Source organism: Amborella trichopoda, chromosome 13, assembly GCF_054954075.1.
Source record: "Amborella trichopoda isolate Santa Cruz 75 chromosome 13, AtrichopodaSantaCruz75HAP2 v2.0, whole genome shotgun sequence".
Taxonomy (NCBI): Eukaryota; Viridiplantae; Streptophyta; class Magnoliopsida; order Amborellales; family Amborellaceae; genus Amborella; species Amborella trichopoda.
In genome coordinates this window covers 40,707,321-40,717,741 of record NC_142348.1, presented here as the reverse complement: position 1 = coordinate 40,717,741, position 10,421 = coordinate 40,707,321, and the positions used below count along the sequence as shown (strand labels likewise).

Genomic DNA, 10,421 nt, shown 5'->3' with positions numbered 1-10,421 from the left:
CTTCTCAATCACCAATAGGCATCATCTAATTTGAGTTCCGAATGTATGGATTGAGGTGGGAAAGGATTTCCGATGATATCGGCGTGTTTTGTTTTTGGGTCTTAAATCTTGAACTATTTTAGACCTCTTAAACCTCTTGAAAATCAGGGCAGCAGCATTAAAAAAAAAAAACAACACATTTCAATAAGATTTTAAATTTATTTTAAAATTTTTAGAATAGGCCAATATTTCATGTAAGTTAACAGTTCACAAATCCACCCAAAAAAAAGAGATTACACAAAATTTGGCAACCATATTAGAAATTATTGCTTCTTCATTTTTCTCAAATAAGGCAACCTTGATATCGGAGGGTTCAAACCCAACTTCACGGCTAAAAAAAGAAAATAAATAAACAAAAAAGAAAACAAACACTCCAATAATTTGTAAGAAAAAATGACCTAAAAATATACCTAAAAAAGAAAAAAGAACAAGAAATCGTCCAAGACGAGAAGGAGAAAAAAAATAAGAAAAAACAACAACAAACTACGAGGTAGTGTCTGAGAGCTCGGACTCGGTGATGATTCCATGCAGCTAAGAAAAATATTGTTGTATGACTCGACGGAATCGACCTGCGGTGGCTCAAGTGGTCTTATTGTTGTTAGATCCATCATCTTCTGTGTGGAATGTGGTTGTTCGCTCTCGAAATGATCAGCGCCATTAACCTCGGGATGCATCTTTCTTAGATTCATCAGCTTTGACGTGGCTTCTTGCTCACCTTCCAAATGATGTTCGTTTCTTTGAACCTGCAAGACACCAAATACCGTATTAGGCGATGAAACCCAATAGTAGTCATTGCAAGAATCATGGTCAGAATCATCAACAGAAAAGTGGATGTTTTCGGAGCAGTAATCTTGGACAGATTGATCCATAGAAAAATGTGTTTGGCAAGAAAGATTGCCGGAGCAGGAATCTTGGCTTGATTCTTGAACCAGATGAGTTTGACTAGAATGATCGCTGGAGCCTAAATCTTTGGTAGATTCTTCACTGGAATAGTGGGTTTTGCCCGAATGATGGCTGGAGCGAGAATCTTGGCCAGATTCCTCAATAGAAAACGGAATTTGGCCGGAAAGATTGCTGGAGCCGGAATCTTTAGTGCAGTCCTCCACAGAAAAGTTAGTTTCGCCGGAAAGATCGTCGAGGAAGTTGTTGCCTGAACCAGAAAGGAAGCTGCGGTGGTTTTTGTTGCCTGAACCAGAAGAGAAGCAACGGTGTTTCTTGCGTGAACCAAAGGAAAGGAAGCGTGGAAGATGGAGTTTTCGGAATAGAGAGGGAAAGAAGGATTTGGATCTTCTTCCGGTGAAGGGAGAGAAAGAAGGATTCATGGGGTAGCGATGGCTGGGACACTGCTGAGCCATAGTCATGGCGCTCTCTCTCTCTAGGTCCTGAGTTTCAAGAATTTTCTCAGGCGCAGGATATGAACTTCTCTCTCTCTCTCAAGATTGTAGATTTATAATCTCTCTCCTTGAATCTCTCTCTCTCCTCTTTCTCGCTTGCAGAAGATAAACGTTACTTTATTACCTCTCCCTCTCGTTTTTCTCGCTTCCTAAATGATAAATCTCTCTCTCTCTCTCTCTCTCTCTCTCTCTCTCTCTCTCTCTCTCTCTCTCTCTCTCTCTCTCCTGTTTCTCACTGGCAAAGAGACAAATGCTACCATGTTCGAGTCAAACACATATGAGATGCTCCCACGGGATCACAATATACCCTTACTCCAACAGATAAAATATCTATTTGGAATGATTTTGTCATTTTGAAATTTTAGGATGCATCTAAGAATCCTAATTGATTATTTTAAAAAATGGATTATGAGTTCATCAACACTACAAAAAATTGACACTATATATTCAATCTTGAAAAATTATTATTTTTGAAACTCAAAGAGTGCAATTTGAAAACCGGTCTTTTAATTAGGCTATGGGATGAAAGTATTACATACCCCAAAATTTAGGGTTCTAAGAATTCTTAGGGTTCAAATCCCCTGGGATTTGGCTTCTACAATTTGGTAGGTAGCATGCACCATGGGAGTTCATGGATAGGGAGAAATCTTAGAGGGAAGGTAGCTAAAAACTATGAAAATACAGAAAATTTCAGTAGAATATCTCCTCACTCCAATGCTGTGATTTCAGACTCCCACCACCTCAAGGCCGGGTCCATTGTGACCGCGGCTCAGAGAGCATCGCTATGAATACTTCATTCGCTCAAAATGTTGACTAGAAAGTTGCTCTAATAAGGCTCAAAGGAAGTACATTTTTTGATGGTCGGAATCCCATTTTCCAACCACCTCCCCAATTTCGAAAGTGATCATTTGCCATCTAAATCGATGGATTTTTTGCTACAAAATGATTGCAACTACTTCTCCTTTGATTCGTGATAAAGAAAATTATCGAAAATAAGAAGAAACGAACTAGATTGAAAATTCAAATTTACAAGTTAATGGTTTTGCTGGATTTTGAAAACAATGACAAAACCTCGACTGAAACCCAATATCAAAACGATCCCCTTGACACGACAAGCGTTTTTACAATGATTGATCATCCGAAAGATTGCTGGCAATTGTCCAAAAGAGCCCCAAATCACGAGGAAAGCAAGATCTAGGCCATCAAGCCATGTCAAGAACTTTAGTAGCAGACCTTATTGCTCCTCTAGCGATCCATCAAATGAAAACCAATACAAAACTATAAGATGATGCTTAAATAATTGAGTAGAGGTCTTGAGATCCACTATCAGTTACATGGAAACCAGTCACATCACATGTAGGTATTCCTTGTCTATATTGTAGCAAAAAATTGTCACAATATAGTGTTGCAGTTTGGATGAAAAATTTGATTAGCAACAGCATGCATGTGTCAGCAATTTAATGCCAAATTCACTTAACAAGACAATCTTCCTGAACTTTGAAATAGTTAAATATGATATACGGTTACATGTGGTGTATAAGATAGTTGCATTTCATATTCTTGTCTTTAACTACTTTACTGCATTAGGCAGTTTCTTTTTATAGGCTATTTCTATCAAGAAAATCTTAAAGACTGTTTTATCTTTTCTTGGAACATTTTGGATGGGAACGTTTGTCTTAAATCAAATAGATGGTTTGTAGTATTTGTTACCCCTGACTTGGGCATGGAACTGGACAGGGCCTGAGCCCAAGTTAGAAGGTTTGACTCAGACAAGTATCAACAAGGCTGGGCCTAGTCTATTAGAAAATAACAGAGACGTCAGAAGCTGGTGGAATTCGGCTTGTTCCTGAGGTTTTTTAATGGGCTCATGCACCCTGTGAGGTGCAAATAGCTCAGGTGACTGGGTCTGACTTGCTGAGTTTTAAAACATTTGTTGCACCTTTCCCCAAACTAAAATCCAATCCATATATCCTAAATTTTAAACAGTTAAGCTCTACCTTGTTATAAAGGGCTCTTAGTTTCCATTGAGTCCGACAATTGAAGGATACATGATAGAAACATCTAAAAATTGACAATGTTTTAAAAAACGGTCCGCCTCGTGCCTGCCTAGGCGGCCTAGACCAAAACTCTGCACACCTAGACCCAGGCAGCCCCACACGGGCGAATGTACCTGGGCGGGCGCCCAGGCGTGCCCAGGGTTGTAAGGCCTTTTTCGTGTTTTTAAACTTCCCAAAAGGGAAGAAGGAGTCATTTTGACCCAAGTTTATATAAAAACGTTATGGGATATATTTTTTACCCCCAATAAAAAAGAAAAAACCCTCAATCTATAAAAACCCCCAAAGCGAAAAAACTACAGGGCGCCCGAGTTTCTGGGTGCCAGCCTAAGCGCCCGCCAGGCAGGCCGCCTCGGGGCCGCCTAGCTATTTTTGAAACCTTGAAAATTGGTTATTCCCGTCTACTATAAGCGACAAGGTAACATTGGAATCTTTGCATGCGCAAGTAGTGCTAGGTATCCAGTCTTATGAATAAACACTATACAACTCAATGGCAACAACAGATTTTTACTTTGGTCCATTCTTTTTTTTTCTATTATCATATTGTGCTTCTGTCTCCTATTAGCATCTATGATTTGTTATCATGGTTGTCAGGTGTTTGTGAATGACCAATTCCTCAACTGGGACCCTGAGCATCAGATCAAAGTCAGGATTGTCTCAGTTAGAGCATACCATGCTTTATTCATGCACAACATGGTTATGATTTTGTGAACACAGGAAAGTTCACTGTGATCCAGAAGGCTATGGAAATCTGTAGTCCATGGGGGCCAACAGCATCCATTGTAGAAGTGGATGGGTATATGGAGAGAGAATGATACCTGCCTTTGTGGTCATATCCTGTTCTGATGGGTATCACTCTCTTTCCATTGCCTTCCATCATTGCATTGGAAAGCCATGACCATTTTCTATATTACACTAGATAATAGTTTTATGACATCCAGATTTGGAATTATAGTGGGTTCAATTGTACCATCACTAATACACAAAATTGGATCAAAAGCACTTCATGTCTTGGAGAGAAGTCTATAAGTTGACCTTTGACTTATCATTTCAAATGTTCTAAACAGGAAAAAAGGATAGAAAATGTAGTCTAACACTATATGTGGGTGGCAGGTGCATTCGACCTAATGCTGAAGAGTTAGAAAACATTGGGACATCAGACTTTACTATATACAATGCGGGGCAGTTCCCATGCAACCGATACACCCATTACATGACTTCTTCAACTAGCATTGACCTCAACTTAGCAAGGAAAGAAATGGTGATCCTAGGTACTCAATATGCTAGCGAGATGAAGAAGGGTTTGTTCAGTGTTATGCACTACCTCATGCCTAAGAGAGGAATTCTCTCTCTTCATTCTGGCTGCAATATGGGGAGAGGAGGCGATGTTGCTCTCTTTTTTGGTTTGTCAGGTTAGTGTTTATGTTACTATTCTTGGATCCGACCTGCTATGTTCCAAAAAAATGTAGGCACTCAAAAGTTTGATCTCCTTTTTTACACGATTATATTCTTTATTATGTATCGGAACTGGTAAGACTACTCTGTCTATCGACCATAACCGCTTTTTGATTGGAGATGATGAACACTGTTGGAGTGACAATGGTGTCTCGAACATATAACGTGGTTGTTATTCGAAATTTATTGATCTTTTAAGGGAAAAGGAGCCCGATATTTGGAACGCCATCAAATTTGGAACAAGTATACCTCTCTCTACGCATCACATAGTTCACAGATACACATGCTTGCACCATCTCTCTCTCTCTCTCTCTCTCTCTCTCTCACTCACACACACACACATGCTTACACCCACAAATGATGGTTTGAATTTTATTCATGTTCATTCTTCTTCAGTAACAAAGTTGGCTTGTTCGAGGATAATCTTTATGTCCATTAAAAAAATTCTATTTTTTAAACAGTTTTTTTTTTTTGAGAAAGCAAATATCTTTGGTTTTTTTTGCAGTGCTGGAGAACATTGTATTCGATGAGCACACTCGAGAGGTTGATTATTCTGACAAATCAGTTATAGGTAAATTCAAAAGCATCTTACAATTTCTAATTTTATTGATTTTTTACCAAAGGGAATTTCTAAAACTTCACCTTTGTATGACTCATAATGTTCACTTTTGAAAGAGAAAAGAGTAAGACTTATTGTTTGGTTTTCGTAGAGAATACCCGAGCTTCTTACCCGATAGAGTACATCCCCATTGCAAAGATACCTTGTGTGGACCCCACCCAAAGAATGTTATCCTTTTGGCTTGCGATGCCTTTGGATTTTTACCACCTGTTAGCAAACTCAGCCTTGCACAAACCATGTACCATTTCATCATTGGCTACACGGCTCTGGTACAATTTGAACACTTTATTCCATTTTTATATTTGTTGGGAAATTGATACTTCTGCAGGGAAGTTGATGCTTCCACTGCATTAGTTTGTGCTATTTCTTGTTTATGATCATTATTTTCTGCCCACGCTCTTTTATTTTCCCGTGAGTTGATGACCTGGTAGAATTTTCATGCTAATTTGCTACCGGTCCAACTAAAATAGAAAAGAAAGTTAACTGGTTTTGTATATTGGTACAATATGATCGAGCAAAATAGGTAGCTGGAACAGAGGATGGAATAAAGGAGCCAATGGCTACATTCTCTGCTTGCTTTAGAGCTGTTTTCATTATGATTCACCCCACAAAGTATGCCACCATGCGTGCTGAGAAAATGCAGAAGCATGGAGCCACTGGCTGGCTTGTCAACCATGGCTGGTCAGGAGGAAGGTATTCATATTTGAGCAGCTTCTATTTTTGTTGAAATGGCTTGAGAAGTCTAATGGTTTATACTCCTTTGTAATTCACAATATGAAGTTAACTGAGTTTCAAATTGGGATCTAAGGTCCAATTAGAATCAATGCTGATAAAGTTTAGTGTAGGGAATTAATTTTATCTTATTATGCCCGCTCAGTTATCTCTTTTTTCCGCTATAAGAGTTGCGTGCATCTCAAGGGGCATATAAAATAAGCATTTAACCCTGTTTGCCTATCTATGGAGAAAGCTTTTTTACCCAATATTTGGGTTTTGGGTTTAGAGTCTTAGACCTCAACATGACCCTGTCATCCAAAAATGGAACGTGGAACCTCTCTGAGCAAACTGATGCAAAACAATTAGATTCCGTGTTTCTGTTCAGTATGTCAATTTTCATATAGGCTTCCAGAGCACTTCTATTTAATGGACCAAACTAGGAATTCACTTTTAGCCTGAGAATTGAGACCAAGCACTCTACACTCTGCCCACTGCAATTTGGGCACTGATTATCTTACCCAAACAGCCAACTTTGTGATTATGTTTGCGATGCTTTTTTCTCAAAAGATTCCAACTTTTAAATTTTCCATATACACTAGTCTTATATAGACATTATATGCGATAACACGGTTTATATTTGTTAGGAAAGGGTCAAAATAATCCCTAGCCATTAGATGTGAAATCCAACAGCTTCAAGTGCGTCACAAAGTTAAAAACATTTATTTGGATTTTGTGCCTTGCCAATGGCACAACCTAAGCTGTTTGATTTCATACCTAACAACTAAGGATGATCTCGACCTCCTTGTACTAGAGGTAAAGGTCTTATTGTGTGCTTTCCTTGTTATCTTTAGAAGGAATATGCCTAATAAGATAGAATATGAATTTTCTTCCTATTAGGCTATTTCCTCATAATTCTTGAAAGAAAATTTAGTGTCTTTGGGACATTGTAGTTATTTATATTATTGTGTTGCTTTTTTGCAGCTATGGCTCCGGAAACAGAATCAAGCTGAGCTATACACAGGAAATTATCGATGCCATACATTCAGGCAGTCTTCTCAATGCAAACTATATCAAAACTGATGTCTTTGGCCTTGAGATCCCCACTGAAGTTGAAGGGGTTCCCTCCGAGATTCTTCAACCTATGAACACTGTAAGTACAACCCACATTTCCTTCTCCCCTTTTCAAATGTTCAACTTCTTTTGATTTCCTTCTCCCCTTTTGAATCGTTCGACTTCTTTTGATTTAATTGAATCATGGTTTCAAATTTGGGTGAATTTAGGCTGATATTTGGTTTCAGCTCTGATTCATACTACTCATGAGCATTGGTCTCTATAACCCAAGTCTTTCCAACATTTATGCATATTTTTTTTTAATTTGCAGCCACATCCAGTGTGCCTCACATTCTTAACTTGGGCCCACCAATGAATGTCTTTGCAAGGTTACTATAGGAATATATCTAGTATACTTGAAACTTGGGCATTGTAATGAATATCTCTATTTCTTGTGAAATTATCAAAATATTGCCAATATTTTCTCAATGTCATCTTGAGAAATTGTTGCATCTTTAAAAACAATTCCAAAAATCCCAACTAAATAACTCCCCAACAAACTGCTTAAAATTTTTCTGTTTCATCTTCTAACTATTATCAAAATTTTCATGTGCTATTACAGTGGTCTGACAAAAATGGTTACAATGAGACACTGTTGAAGCTGGCGGGTTTGTTCAGAAAGAACTTTGAGGTCTTCACTAACTACAAGATTGGAGAGGATAACAGCCTCGCTAAGGAGATCTTGGCAGCAGGCCCCAACTTCTAAAATAATTAGGTGGAAAAAAGAAAATGAAAAAAGAGGGCAGGTGAATAAGCACAAGGAGTTGATGTGTATAATATAGAAGAACAATTTTCTATCTAATTTTTCATGTTAGTTTAGTGTAGAAATTTAGCTTGGTTCCAGTCAATGAAGGCCCCCTTCTATTCTTATCGTAATTTTATTTTTTCTAAAGTTCTTATTTTTGTGTCTTGTGCGAAGAAGCATGGCATTCTTTGCCCGTGTAACTGGCCCGCAAAATGGGCCTTCTTGCAATTGTTGTAGCCTGCACTTGTATTACAACTACGCATATCATATTGTGGAAGAGAGCGTTACTTATTTCTCGTGGCATCAGATAAGGCATTTGAACAATTCTTTTATACAATTGTTAGTCCAACTGTACATATATATATATATATATATATATATATATATATATATATATATATATATATATATATATATATATGTGTGAGTCGCTGCCGTATGTCCATTCACGAATGGCTCAGATTGAACATGGGTCATTATGTGGCCGATCTGACGCTCATGGATGCCTTATAGTCTTTGAATTTTAATTTTTTTTTTCTACAAATCCACATCACTTGAAATTTTAAGTGCTAACAATTTACTTAATGTTTATTTTATTATAATTAAAATTTTAAGAAGGGTGTGGTTTGCATACGGTTTCAACCTCAAACAATCTAATTAAGGTGCACCTCTAAATTTAATCATAAATATAATTTTGATATAACAATCCAATTTAGGTGCACCTCAAAACAATCCAATTAAGGTGCACCTCTAAATTTAATCAAGATGGATTTTTATATAAAAAAAATTATAGTTACCATAAATCCTAGTAAATAGGAAAATAAATGCCTCACCTCAAAGACTCCTTCGAAAAGCATCCGGGCATTGGAAGTTTCCATGATGCTCAAAAATCAAGGGAAAATATCTCCATATCCTTTATTTTTAAGTTTTATATCTCACTAGACATAAGGTTTCAAAACAAATCTTGGGTCATAGAACTTCTAAGTCTTGTATCTTCCAACCCCTAAGCTAACTTAATTCCCTTTTAACCTATTTTTTTTATCAAACAAATATAATAAAGACATATTCTTTCTAAACATCATCTTTCTCTCTCTTCAGGTGATTTTTTCCTAAATCTCTCTTTGCCTGACTTTTTTCAAACCCTCTCTCTCCCTATTTTCCCACTCTCTCTCTCTCTATGGTTTATTTTTCTTTATATATTTGCATGATTTATGTGGATTTTTTCTATTGATTGGTTGGATATTATTCGCATGGATGATTAACTGTATGTAGATTGTGCCTTTTTGGAACAAAATTAAGAGAGAGGGGTTTCGAGTAACTTGGGACAAAAGAGATAGCTCGAGACCAAGAGTGAGGAATGCAAAGAGAGAAAAATGGTTTGAGGAATCTCAAGGAAGAGAGAGAAAGAGGGAAATTTTGGGAAATATCATGTAAAGAGAAGAAAGATTTAGAATAAGCATCTCTTTTTAGATTTTTTAGGGCTAAAAAAATAATTAAAAGTGGGTAAAGTTAGTCAGAGAGTTAGAATTTATAATTTAAATCCTTTGGTCTATCGAGATATGAAAACAAAAAATAGGATGTATGGGGATATTTCTCCTAAAATTAATGTCCAACGGCTATAAAATTTAAAGCTAAAAAAAAGTGGCATATATCCGAGCACTTATTTTTAGGGTGACATGGGCAGTTTGGAAAATATTTTACAATATGTAGTATTTTTAGGGGTTGAAATCTTTTTTTTTTTTTGGGGGTTGGTTTTGGTCCGTAGCATGTGGATGCTTAAAGGTGCAAATGCGCCTTTTAATTGTTTGATTGAACCATGTCCATGTGAGAGTCAATGATGAATCTCGGTTTATATTTTTAGCTTTCTTATTTAAAAATGATATCAATCTGAAATTTTTGTTTAGGTTCACTTTCATAAGAAAAAATCATTAAAATTAATAAAATAGAAATTGAATAAAAAATATTCAACAAAATAAATTTAGAGATATTTTTGTCATTTTTTATTGAAATTTTGTTTAGCCACTTTTATTTAGTAATATTGATAAAAATGTAGCTACACTCCAAATGCAGATAAGTATCTTATTTCAATAAAACAAAAAATAAAACACAAGACTAATTTTTGACCATTGGATATGGCCATACGAAACTAATTTTCGACCGTTGGATATGGCCATATGAGATCTCAACCAGTGGTCCCTATTTCATGGACTGGATAGTTTGCCTTTTGTTTTTAGCACCATAATGGTAAGTCAGAGATGATCGATTTGAAGGTTTTATGCTGCAAAAATTAC

General features: G+C 36.7%; 1 protein-coding gene across 1 annotated transcript; it reads left to right on the top strand.

Moving 5' to 3' along the window:
- The first annotated feature begins 1,049 nt into the window (after positions 1-1,049).
- On the top strand, positions 1,050-8,199 carry LOC18437478 (phosphoenolpyruvate carboxykinase (ATP) 2). Its single transcript, XM_088856619.1, is given in 10 exon segments — positions 1,050-1,151; positions 4,082-4,194; positions 4,601-4,897; positions 5,010-5,185; positions 5,448-5,513; positions 5,653-5,706; positions 5,709-5,830; positions 6,085-6,254; positions 7,257-7,425; positions 7,948-8,199. Coding segments are annotated over 10 exon segments (1,413 nt in total). The 3' UTR covers positions 8,092-8,199.
- The last annotated feature ends 2,222 nt before the right edge of the window (positions 8,200-10,421 follow it).